The sequence below is a fragment of the Platalea leucorodia genome, assembly GCF_965183815.1.
Source record: "Platalea leucorodia genome assembly, contig: SUPER_19_unloc_1, whole genome shotgun sequence".
NCBI lineage: Eukaryota > Metazoa > Chordata > Aves > Pelecaniformes > Threskiornithidae > Platalea > Platalea leucorodia.
The window spans coordinates 35,490-47,902 of NW_028121461.1; the positions used below are offsets into that span (position 1 = coordinate 35,490).

Sequence of the window (12,413 nt, forward strand, 5' to 3'; positions counted from 1 at the left end):
GGAAACTCTCCTTGGGACGTTCACGTACAACGTGGCAAAGGAGACCATTCAGACCTTCCCTCTGAAGGTACGGGCCACGCGCAGGGGCAAGGTGCCGGGGAGCAAACCAGGTTTGCCTGCAAGTCCATGGCAGGAAGAGCGTGAATGCTTTCTCCCTGGGCCGAGGGACAGTGTCCTCTCCTCCCAGCACAGCGTGCCCCTTCTCTCCCCGTGCTCTCACGCCTGCCAGGAGGAAAGCGGGCAGAGCAGACAGCGGGAGCTTGGTGGGGTTGCACAGCAGCCGCCCCCCGCACAGGAGCACCTCCCCGGCCTCTCTGCCAGCACAGAGCAAGCAGCAGAGGGAAGGGGCAGAGGGGAGGGAGACTGAGCCCCAGCAGGGCCGGCATGCAGAGGATGCCAGCTGCCTTCCCCCTTCCCGTGTCCCCAGCAGCCCCGGTACCAGCAGCGAGCCTCAGATTGCCACAGCCGCTCCCACCCACTTTCAGGAGCTCGTTCCTGAGCAGGAGCAGGGCTGGCAGGGAGGGACACCTTCATTGCATTGTCGCTCCTAACAGCCCCGCTTCCTTTTCCCGCTTTTCTTCCCAGAACGCGCCGCTTCCCAGAGCCTTTGCACGTGTCAAACTTCTGGTGAAGAGCAACTGGGGAAACCCAGCGTACACCTGCATTTATCGAGTGCAGGTTCACGGGAAGATGGCAAAACCAGAAAGCCTCGAGTAAAGCCAGAGGAAAAAGAGAAGGGCATACAGAAAAGAGCAGCAGAAGGGGAAGGAACAAGAAAATAAAAAAGATGTGGCAATTCAGATTGGTGCAGAAGCTCTGTCTCCAAAGTGGGGTGCGCAAGAAGGCCCTTTGGGGGGAGGGCGGGAGCGTGCGGGAACCGTTAGGACCTCTCCTTAATTTTTTCTGCAACCTGAGGAAGGCAGTAAGCACTCCTGAGGTTTACTCCAGAGAGGAGAGGCCCAGCCTGGCACCGCTCCTTCTCCCGCCACCCCGGGAGGCTCCGCAAGCGGCACCGGCCCAGGGCGGGCAGAGGGGCCCGGCTGCAGTTTACCACAGGCAGACGGCCACCCGGCCCCGAGCGGGCTCTGCAGGAGCTCTCCCCGGAGCCCGCCCACCCTCTTCCTGGCCTCTCAGCCAATGGCGCCCGCCAGGCAGTGACAGGCAGGGCCCGCCCCCAGCCAGTGCAGCGCCCTTCTCTGTCCCCGCCCCCTCCGGCCCGCTGCCGTGGCAACGGGGCCGACTGCAGGCACGGCCTGCGGGCCGAGCGAGGAGCCTTGGGACAGCTCTTCGGGGCTGCCAGGGCCGGGGGCTGGGAGCTCCTCCCTTACTTTCCCGACGGCGGGGCCGCAGGAGCAGATGGAACCGTTTGGCCTAGCACCTTCCCAGCATCCCGGCTGTCGGTTTGTCGGTGACCCCCCAGTTTCTGTGAAAGGGGGGTGGGGAGCCTGTCTGAGCGGCCTGTGGGAAAGCCCCCCGTTCCTCGGCCCATCAACGTCCCCGCTCTAGAGCTGGCTGCTCTCTGTCGGGGGTCCTTTTGTGTCACATTGAGTAGTGTCGACGGGGAATTTTCCAGCGCTTGGCCCCTGGTTATTCTGCCCTTGGCATTGGGACGACCCTGACCCGTCTTTCCTCTTGACGGACCACCCTCTCTGGGGTTCCCAGAAAGGCTGTGCGGTTCTGCAGCCCTTGGGCTGTTCCCGTCATGGGCTCCACCATGTAACACTCGAGGCCCCTCGGTCCCCCAGTGCTGCATTGTGCAACACTTGGCTGTTCCCTCCCGCTGTTGCTATCATGGGCATCGTGTCCTGGGCTACAACGCCGCCTGCGCTAAGGACATCCTCGGCAGCCAGTCGGAAAGCTCGTCCAAAGGGTTCCAGGGATGGGGAGGGTTAGAACCCCGTCTTCCTGGCAGCTGTCTAACAGCAGGGAGTATTGGGAGGGGGTCAGGGTGGCAGGAGCATTCCCTGCGGGGTGCTGGAGGCTCCCAAGGGGTTCCTGAGAGATGGGGCTGGGGAGTGGGCATCCCAGGATGCTCGGGGGGGTTCTCATGCTGCTGGAAATGGTTTGTAAAGCTAAGCAGAAACGGCAATTGTGCCATTAGCTTTGTATGACGGTAGGCACCTTAGGTGGGACCATCCCCCGTGCATCCAGCGCCGTAATAAAGAGAATGCCTGCTTCTCGATGCTACGTTGGTGTGAAGAGGCTGATTCCCCATTTCGGTGACAGTTTGGGCGACCCAGATGGGACTCCGCTTCTGAATCTCGACGGATCCGCGGGATCGCAGGACCCCCAGCCGGCACCGAGGGATTCTCGGGAAGAACCTCCGAAGCCCGGACCGAAGAGCTCTGAGCAGGACCCCTGGGAAGGTAAAGGCATCCCTTTTCTGATTAAAAGGGCGGTTGCCTGCCCGTCAGGCGCGGCGAAGGCCTCGCAGGGTTGGGCTGTAAAGGTACCTAAGGGAAGGATTGGATCCTATGGGGCCCAAGTCCCTAGGACACCTGTGTCTGGAAACCTTTGGCCGAAGGGGTGGGTTGGAGTCCCACTGAAGGTAATCTAGGGGTTCGAGTCCCCTTCTGGGGAATGCCTCTGACTATTTTGTGCCAAGTTATTGTTTCTCTGTTTGGTGTTGCTGTATCTTTTATGGCGGGCACTAAGCCCGCTGCGGAAGGGGGGATTCGGAAAAGATCTCCCCTAGGACGTATCGTGAAACATTGGAGGAAATTGGGAGGGGAGCCTCTCACTTGGAAACAGCTTCTAGAATATGGTAACAATTGGTGGCCAATGTATAGTCTCGAAGATCAGGCAAAATGGCCAAAGAATGGAACTCTAAGATATACTACTATAGTACAACTGATGGTACTTTGCAGGCGGGAGGTTAAATGGGATGAAGTAGCAGACGTGGATTTATTTTTCACACTAAGTAACCACCCGGAATGGCAGAAGGAATGCAGAATAATCCCACAGGATCCTCTGATCTTGGCTCTAGAAAAGGAGGGGAGGGGTAGGAATTTAAAACGATGGGGTTCTGCTTGTAGAAAATCCGCTCCTTTCGTACAAGCCCGTCTTGCCTCTTACTGGGTTTTTCTTCTTGGCACACAAAAGAGTTCCGAAAGGAGAAACGCTGGCAGAAGCAGCTGCCCCACGGGTTGAGAGCAAAGCCCCCGTTCCAGGCGGCTTTCTGGTTTCCCGGGGGTGCCCAGGAGAGCTGGAACCCTGCCCGGCAGCACAGGCCAGGCAGCCGCCCGGCACAGGAGCGTGGCAGGGTTTGGCGGGCCCAGAGGCATGTGCTCCCACCGCCCAGGAGAGCGGCAGCCGTGCTGCCCCAGGGGAGCCCACCGGCTCTCCCCGCCCTGCTGCGCCCTGGGGAGCCCCAGTGTGATGTCAGAGCCACCAGTGTGAGGTCAGAGCTGGCCGCCCGCACAGCCCTGTGGCGCGCGGGCAAGGAGCCCCCAGCTGCCGTGTGGCTCTTGCCCTGGGCAGGCGCGCTCCTGCTGTGGGGCAGCGTGGGGCTGCTGCCGGAGCTGTTTTTGCCTGGGCAGGCCACGCTGCTGGGGCTGAGGGGGAAGAGCGGAGCGGGGAGCCTGCCTTTGCCCAGAGATGGCGAGGAGAAAGGCCCCCGAGAGAAGACGCCAAGGGCCCTCCCAAGGCTCCTTGGGGAACGAGGCCGGCCAACAGCCGGCAGGGGAGGCAGCGGGGCCGAGCCGCTGCCAGACGAGTAGGTACGAAGCCTGGCATGTGCCCGGGGCATCAGGTTGGGCTGGTAGCACGGACGTGGCCTAGCACGGTCAGTGGGGTGCGGAGCAGCCTGGGGAAGCCGACAGAAGTTTTCTGAAGAAGAGCCCCGTGGCTTGCGACGCCCCCCTTCTGTGGGGACGGGTCTCGGCGGAAAGCCTGGCTCACTCTCGCAGCCAAAAGGCAGTGTGCAGCAGGGGCTTTTGGGGAGGCGGTAGCCTCGTGCTGCAGGGTCGGAGCCCAGCCCTGCTGCACGGGGAGGCCAAGCCCCTGGGGCCTGAGACTGGCCCCCTCGGGACGCTGAGGCGCGATCCTGCCTGGCTGATGGAAGCAGCTGTGCGGGGCAGAGAGGGGTCGGGAGACCTGGGAGTGCCCAGGGAAGAGGTGGGGGGGGGCCGTGGGGGGGGACAGCAGCCCGTGCCCCCTCCCCGAACGGCCACTGGGAGGTGTCTGCCGCGGGGCAGGGTGGGGCCAGGGGCCAGGGAGCAGGGAGGGACGGGCTGAGAATCGGGCTGTGCTGCCGGGTGGGCTTCCCGAGGCGGGGGGTCTGCTGCTGCCAGCTTGCTCCCACTGCAGGCCTGTAAAGCAAAGGATGGGGAAAGGAGAGGGGGGGCCCGCTGGGAGCAGCCCAGCTGTGCTGGCCTCTCTCGCTGCTGCTGGGACGGCCCGTCCTCTGGCAAGGGCCGCCACTCAGGCTACTCCTGCCCGCCTTCTTCACTGTGCTCGCCGATTGACCCTTGCTTCTGCGCAAACGCAGTCCTAGGATCACGTAGACGTTGTCCTTCAAGACTACTGTTGCCATTCTTCTGTTTCTTCCTATCTTCATGGTTCCGTGCATCTGTTCTCCCAAGGCCGAGTTGTCTGTAACGAGATTATCCCGGAGCCCCCTCTTATCTTATAACTATTCTTCTAGCTACTCCCTAAATCACATCAAACTGTAAGGCATTCACAACACCCTTAAATCACACCAGGGTGTCTTCTGAGCTAATGAAGAGACTAAGGTATTTACCACATCTTTCTTGCTCTTGTGGTTTTTAACCCTTTCGACAGGAGTCCCTCTTTTTCAGGCAAAAGGTGGCCCTGCAGAAGAAGAGGATCTTCCAAGTCGTCTTCTTGTTGCTCCCCGTGGCTCTTGGTGAGTTTGCATGAGCAGACACCTGAGAGCGACAGCCAGGCTGTGCTGCATGCCAGCTTTCCGCTGGCCAGCTTTCCTTTTGGGCCAGTATGGGCGGAAGCTCCCATGGCCCAAGCGCTTCCCGAGTACGTCCCGGACTGGGCCTGCCTTTTGGCCTGCCAGTAAGACTGGGAGTCTCCCAGCCATGCTGCTGCTCTGGCCACTGGACCACATGGCTTGCTTCGTCTGCAAGTCCGCGAGAGAAGGGCGTAGCTACTTCCAAGCCTGAACTGGGCATTCCCAGAGGGGAGGGGCCGTGCAGGGGGACCCATGGGGAGGTACGTACCTCTCCTAGCCCATGCAGCCTGGTCTCGGGGCTCCCTGAAGCAGCGAGGGGAAGCGGGGAATAGCTCTGGGGCACTGAGCACACCTGAGGCTCACGGCTGCGCAGTCCCCTCAAGCCTGGGCCGATGGCTTCCGGGCAGAGGCGCGTCCTCTCTCCGCACCCCGCGTTCCCCACCTCCTCAGCTCACCTGCTGCCCCACCCCTAAGGCAACAGGCCGGAGACAACGCGACTGCAGGCATCGCTAGCGACCCCAGTAAAATAACTCTCTCTTGATGATGTGAATTGCAGCTGCTGTCTACTGCGGGACCTCACTGTCAGGGTGGACAATGCAGCCAAAGGGACTGCTGGAGGTCGGTGACTCCTGTGGCACAGGCACCTCTCGCAACAGAGCATCGCTGAGAGCGGCTGGATAAATCACGGGCTCTCCTGCTGCCACGCAGGGTGACCCAAAGAAGCAGCAGCTTGTGCCGAGTCTTCCTAGGGAAGCCTCTCCTGGGAAGCCCCGGCGGCTCTGGTAGCGGATGCTCGAACCGAGCGTTTTTCCCTTTCAGGCGCCGGCACTTGTGTCTGCAGAAGACCTGAAGACCCTGCGGTAAGAGACGTTTCCTGAGCTGGCATTGGTTCTGTGCAGAAGCGTCAGCCGACCTCGTGCTACCTGCACTCGTTTTGCTAACAGCCAGGGCTCCCATACCTCCTACCTGCCTTTGCCTTCTGCTCAAACTGGTGTGGAAGGGAAGCACACGCAAAGCAGGGGAAGCACACGTGTCTCTCCTTCTTGCTGAGCTGAGACGCTCCCCAGAGGGGACTGGCCGCTCTCTGACAAGATCTGCTTTCCTGTCATGCAGGAACTTTTGCGTTTTGTTGGCGGAGCAAAGACAAATGATGCAGCTTCTGCTGGAGGAGGTGGCTCAACTGAGGGCGGAGATCAGCAGGGCAAAGGTGATGCTGCGTTTTGGGGAAGGAGGCTTGGCTGGGCAGAACCCCCGAGAAAGCACTCCTTGGGCTTGTTGGTGGGGTCAGACTGCTGACGGCAGCAAGCCAGCCTTTGCCCCAGGGGCTTGCTGGGTGAGCTTCTGCGCTGCACAGGCCCTTCTCCAGGCCCAGTTTAAGCAGGCTGCTTGAGGCAGCAGAGGACTCCCGAGAGCCTTCCCTTGGCACGCCGGCACTCTGGCTCCTCTGGCTGGGCTCCTGAGGCAGGGATGAGACCCAGGCACGCTGACGGGGCCAGCCGTCGCTTGCAGGGCCCGAGCCCATCTCCCCACTGACCTGCAGAGCGTGGAGGGTGGGGATGAGGGTGTGGCGACCCTCGTCAACCCACCTCGTGGCCATGGCCGTGGCCGTGGACACAGATTCTCTTCCTCAGTCCTCGTGGCTCACATCAGCAGCAGAGAGTCTTGCAGCTCTGTGGACGAGGCTTGCCTTGCCTTTCTGACACTGGCCCTTTGCCTCTGCCGGCGCTAGCAGCCACGCTGAACTGCCTGCTGATGTGGTCCTTTTCTGTGTTCGTTTATGGCGTTCCCAGGAAGTGAACCAGGCAGCGTCCCAGATGGCTTCGGAAGTCTACATCGAGATGTCTGACTGGGCCCTGAAAAGCTCTGGTATGGACACAAGCAGCCCAGTCTCCTTGCCCTGCGCTTGTCTGCAGCACTCCCCAAAGAAGCCCGTGCTCCGGGCGCTGCTCTCCAAAGTGGGGGAGCTTCAATGCTTCATGGGGTCCAAGAGCAAGGCTGTGGCACAGTGGCTCTCTCAGACTCCCTCCCAGTCCTGCCCTCGGCCTCCGCACGGGGGCCTGCGCACGGGTGCCTCCGCCGCTGCCCCCGCACGTGTTCCTGTGCTGTTGGAAGGGCTCTCTTCCTCTCCACTGCATTGGAAGAGGGAACGGCTGGGCCATCCTTTGCTGCCCATGCCGCAAGCCCTCAGTTTTGGTGTGCTGTCATTCACGTGGGCGCCCGCTGTCTCCCAGAACCCTCAGACCTTCTCCTCCTGGCGCTGTGAGAGAAGCAGTCACCACCAGGCCGGTGGCTGCCGTCATTCCCCTGCGCAGCTGGGCACCCCCAGCGGCGTGGGGAGGAGGAGAGGACTGACAGACGTGGAGCTGGCCGGCAGCATCAGAAATACTGTCTGAGCACCGAGTCCCCCTAGAATGTGGCCTCTTCCAGTAGTCACCTGCTCTCCCTCCCTTCCAGGTGCCACCATCGACATGCAGAGAACTTCCGAGACCTACATCTGCAAAGAGAATTGGGGCTGCAGGCTTTTATGGCTCTTTCGCACTGCCAACCCCCCCGACACTATTTTGCAGGTATCGTAGCAGAACTCCTCAGGGAAGGTTTCCTGCCTCCCGCTGAAGTTGGGGACCGACCTCAGGGGCTCTGCCCTCGCTCCAGTGGCACTGCTCAAGCCCACAGTGTTGATCAGGTTCCTGAAAGCAAAGCTCGCACACAGGGCTGGGCTTGCTAGCAATCAGCGCTTCCCCTCAGGAGGGGAATGGAGCTGAACGGAGCCAAACCGCTGCATCTCGCCCACAGTGCTCTGCCCCAGCTGGGTGAAAGACTTTCTCCCTGGTGACCCCGTTTCCACGCCCATCCCTAACAGCGCCTTTTTGGGGCTGGCAGGCGGGAGGTGGGGGGTGCCCTGCAGAGCCACTGGGCAGAGAGGTGTTTCTGCTAGGCCCTGACTGGGACGGTTTCATAACCGCTGGTCTCCTCTGCCCCATAATCCTGAGAGCCCCCTTTCAGTCAGGCAGGGATGAAGGCCTCCTGCTTCTGTCCATTTCCTCCCACGCGCCTCATTTTCAAGGCAAAATAGACCCCAAGGAAACAACGGCGCCTACGCTTCAAGCTACGCGGGCCACTGTGTTGGCCCCAACACTCTCTCACTCTTCCTTGCTCTCGCGTTCTGCTTGCAGCCGGATGTTTCCCCAGGAAACTGCTGGCCTTTACAAGGGGATCAGGGCCAGGTGGTCATCAGGTTGCCAGCACGAGTCCACCTGACTGCCGTCACTGTGCAGCACATCTCCAAAGAAGTCTCTCCATCTGGGACCGTCATCAGCGCCCCCAGAGACGTCGCTGTCTTTGTGAGTCTCTGCTGGGCGCTTCTGGCGGGGATCTGGCCCTGGGGGAAAGCCATGGCAGGGTCTTGCTTGCTTTTGTGCGTCCTCTGAGGTTTGCGTCCTGCTCTCTCCTGAGCACTGCAGTGCCCTAGCGGGACACTTCAAGGGCTCTAGGGGTTTCATCCCTCTTGAGACTTGCTTGGGACAAGCACCTCAGGGTTCCTGAGCAGAAGTCAAGGCCGAGCCTGAGCTCCACCACAGCGAGTGCTAGCCTACTGCTAGAGCCCCAGGAGAGGGTGGGGAGATAGCAGGGCTGATCCAGCACGTAGGTTCCCTCTTTGTGGGGACGAGTCTGAGCTGCTCTCCTTGTGCTTTGCCCCTGAGGGAGTGGATGCGGACGGAGAAGAGGAAACTCTCCTTGGGACGTTCACGTACAACGTGGCAAAGGAGACCATTCAGACCTTCCCTCTGAAGGTACGGGCCACGCGCAGGGGCAAGGTGCCGGGGAGCAAACCAGGTTTGCCTGCAAGTCCATGGCAGGAAGAGCGTGAATGCTTTCTCCCTGGGCCGAGGGACAGTGTCCTCTCCTCCCAGCACAGCGTGCCCCTTCTCTCCCCGTGCTCTCACGCCTGCCAGGAGGAAAGCGGGCAGAGCAGACAGCGGGAGCTTGGTGGGGTTGCACAGCAGCCGCCCCCCGCACAGGAGCACCTCCCCGGCCTCTCTGCCAGCACAGAGCAAGCAGCAGAGGGAAGGGGCAGAGGGGAGGGAGACTGAGCCCCAGCAGGGCCGGCATGCAGAGGATGCCAGCTGCCTTCCCCCTTCCCGTGTCCCCAGCAGCCCCGGTACCAGCAGCGAGCCTCAGATTGCCACAGCCGCTCCCACCCACTTTCAGGAGCTCGTTCCTGAGCAGGAGCAGGGCTGGCAGGGGGAGGCACCTTCATTGCATTGTCGCTCCTAACAGCCCCGCTTCCTTTTCCCGCTTTTCTTCCCAGAACGTGCCGCTTCCCAGAGCCTTTGCACGTGTCAAACTTCTGGTGAAGAGCAACTGGGGAAACCCAGCGTACACCTGCATTTATCGAGTGCAGGTTCACGGGAAGATGGCAAAACCAGAAAGCCTCGAGTAAAGCCAGAGGAAAAAGAGAAGGGCATACAGAAAAGAGCAGCAGAAGGGGAAGGAACAAGAAAATAAAAAAGATGTGGCAATTCAGATTGGTGCAGAAGCTCTGTCTCCAAAGTGGGGTGCGCAAGAAGGCCCTTTGGGGGGAGGGCGGGAGTGTGCGGGAACCGTTAGGACCTCTCCTTAATTTTTTCTGCAACCTGAGGAAGGCAGTAAGCACTCCTGAGGTTTACTCCAGAGAGGAGAGGCCCAGCCTGGCACCGCTCCTTCTCCCGCCACCCCGGGAGGCTCCGCAAGCGGCACCGGCCCAGGGCGGGCAGAGGGGCCCGGCTGCAGTTTACCACAGGCAGACGGCCACCCGGCCCCGAGCGGGCTCTGCAGGAGCTTTCCCCGGAGCCCGCCCACCCTCTTCCTGGCCTCTCAGCCAATGGCGCCCGCCAGGCAGTGACAGGCAGGGCCCGCCCCCAGCCAGTGCAGCGCCCTTCTCTGTCCCCGCCCCCTCCGGCCTGCTGCCGTGGCAACGGGGCCGACTGCAGGCACGGCCTGCGGGCCGAGCGAGGAGCCTTGGGACAGCTCTTCGGGGCTGCCAGGGCCGGGGGCTGGGAGCTCCTCCCTTACTTTCCCGACGGCGGCGCCGCAGGAGCAGATGGAACCGTTTGGCCTAGCACCTTCCCAGCATCCCGGCTGTCGGTTTGTCGGTGACCCCCCAGTTTCTGTGAAAGGGGGGTGGGGAGCCTGTCTGAGCGGCCTGTGGGAAAGCCCCCCGTTCCTCGGCCCATCAACGTCCCCGCTCTAGAGCTGGCTGCTCTCTGTCGGGGGTCCTTTTGTGTCACATTGAGTAGTGTCGACGGGGAATTTTCCAGCGCTTGGCCCCTGGTTATTCTGCCCTTGGCATTGGGACGACCCTGACCCGTCTTTGCTCTTGACGGACCACCCTCTCTGGGGTTCCCAGAAAGGCTGTGCGGTTCTGCAGCCCTTGGGCTGTTCCCGTCATGGGCTCCACCATGTAACACTCGAGGCCCCTCGGTCCCCCAGTGCTGCATTGTGCAACACTTGGCTGTTCCCTCCCGCTGTTGCTATCATGGGCATCGTGTCCTGGGCTACAACGCCGCCTGCGCTAAGGACATCCTCGGCAGCCAGTCGGAAAGCTCGTCCAAAGGGTTCCAGGGATGGGGAGGGTTAGAACCCCGTCTTCCTGGCAGCTGTCTAACAGCAGGGAGTATTGGGAGGGGGTCAGGGTGGCAGGAGCATTCCCTGCGGGGTGCTGGAGGCTCCCAAGGGGTTCCTGAGAGATGGGGCTGGGGAGTGGGCATCCCAGGATGCTCGGGGGGGTTCTCATGCTGCTGGAAATGGTTTGTAAAGCTAAGCAGAAACGGCAATTGTGCCATTAGCTTTGTATGACGGTAGGCACCTTAGGTGGGACCATCCCCCGTGCATCCAGCGCCGTAATAAAGAGAATGCCTGCTTCTCGATGCTACGTTGGTGTGAAGAGGCTGATTCCCCATTTCGGTGACAGTTTGGGCGACCCAGATGGGACTCCGCTTCTGAATCTCGACGGATCCGCGGGATCGCAGGACCCCCAGCCGGCACCGAGGGATTCTCGGGAAGAACCTCCGAAGCCCGGACCGAAGAGCTGTGAGCAGGACCCCTGGGAAGGTAAAGGCATCCCTTTTCTGATTAAAAGGGCGGTTGCCTGCCCGTCAGGCGCGGCGAAGGCCTCGCAGGGTTGGGCTGTAAAGGTACCTAAGGGAAGGATTGGATCCTATGGGGCCCAAGTCCCTAGGACACCTGTGTCTGGAAACCTTTGGCCGAAGGGGTGGGTTGGAGTCCCACTGAAGGTAATCTAGGGGTTCGAGTCCCCTTCTGGGGAATGCCTCTGACTATTTTGTGCCAAGTTATTGTTTCTCTGTTTGGTGTTGCTGTATCTTTTATGGCGGGCACTAAGCCCGCTGCGGGAGGGGGGATTCGGAAAAGATCTCCCCTAGGACGTATCGTGAAACATTGGAGGAAATTGGGAGGGGAGCCTCTCACTCGGAAACAGCTTCTAGAATATGGTAACAATTGGTGGCCAATGTATAGTCTCGAAGATCAGGCAGAATGGCCAAAGAATGGAACTCTAAGATATACTACTATAGTACAACTGATGGTACTTTGCAGGCGGGAGGGTAAATGGGATGAAGTAGCAGACGTGGATTTATTTTTCACACTAAGGAACCACCCGGAATGGCAGAAGGAACGCAGAATAATCCCACAGGATCCTCTGATCTTGGCTCTAGAAAAGGAGGGGAGGGGTAGGAATTTAAAACGATGGGGTTCTGCTTGTAGAAAATCCGCTCCTTTCGTACAAGCCCGTCTTGCCTCTTACTGGGTTTTTCTTCTTGGCACACAAAAGAGTTCCGAAAGGAGAAACGCTGGCAGAAGCAGCTGCCCCACGGGTTGAGAGCAAAGCCCCCGTTCCAGGCGGCTTTCTGGTTTCCCGGGGGTGCCCAGGAGAGCTGGAACCCTGCCCGGCAGCACAGGCCAGGCAGCCGCCCGGCACAGGAGCGTGGCAGGGTTTGGCGGGCCCAGAGGCATGTGCTCCCACCGCCCAGGAGAGCGGCAGCCGTGCTGCCCCAGGGGAGCCCACCGGCTCTCCCCGCCCTGCTGCGCCCTGGGGAGCCCCAGTGTGATGTCAGAGCCACCAGTGTGAGGTCAGAGCTGGCCGCCCGCACAGCCCTGTGGCGCGCGGGCAAGGAGCCCCCAGCTGCCGTGTGGCTCTTGCCCTGGGCAGGCGCGCTCCTGCTGTGGGGCAGCGTGGGGCTGCTGCCGGAGCTGTTTTTGCCTGGGCAGGCCACGCTGCTGGGGCTGAGGGGGAAGAGCGGAGCGGGGAGCCTGCCTTTGCCCAGAGATGGCGAGGAGAAAGGCCCCCGAGAGAAGACGCCAAGGGCCCTCCCAAGGCTCCTTGGGGAACGAGGCCGGCCAACAGCCGGCAGGGGAGGCAGCGGGGCCGAGCCGCTGCCAGACGAGTAGGTACGAAGCCTGGCATGTGCCCGGGGCATCAGGTTGGGCTGGTAGC

At 61.2% G+C, this 12,413-nt stretch overlaps 1 protein-coding gene across 1 annotated transcript in view; it reads left to right on the plus strand.

Annotated features, from left to right (window-relative positions):
- Positions 1 to 6,037: 6,037 nt before the first annotated feature.
- Positions 6,038 to 12,413, plus strand: part of LOC309599225 (uncharacterized protein) — a gene marked incomplete at both ends in the record, with an annotated part of 29,231 nt that continues 22,855 nt past the window's right edge. The window contains 6 exons of the mRNA XM_082338049.1: positions 6,038 to 6,131; positions 6,715 to 6,790; positions 7,379 to 7,491; positions 8,098 to 8,265; positions 8,626 to 8,715; positions 9,234 to 9,361. Coding sequence (XP_082194175.1) covers positions 6,038 to 6,131; positions 6,715 to 6,790; positions 7,379 to 7,491; positions 8,098 to 8,265; positions 8,626 to 8,715; positions 9,234 to 9,361 — 669 coding nt within the window. The remainder of the gene's footprint in view (positions 6,132 to 6,714; positions 6,791 to 7,378; positions 7,492 to 8,097; positions 8,266 to 8,625; positions 8,716 to 9,233; positions 9,362 to 12,413) is intronic.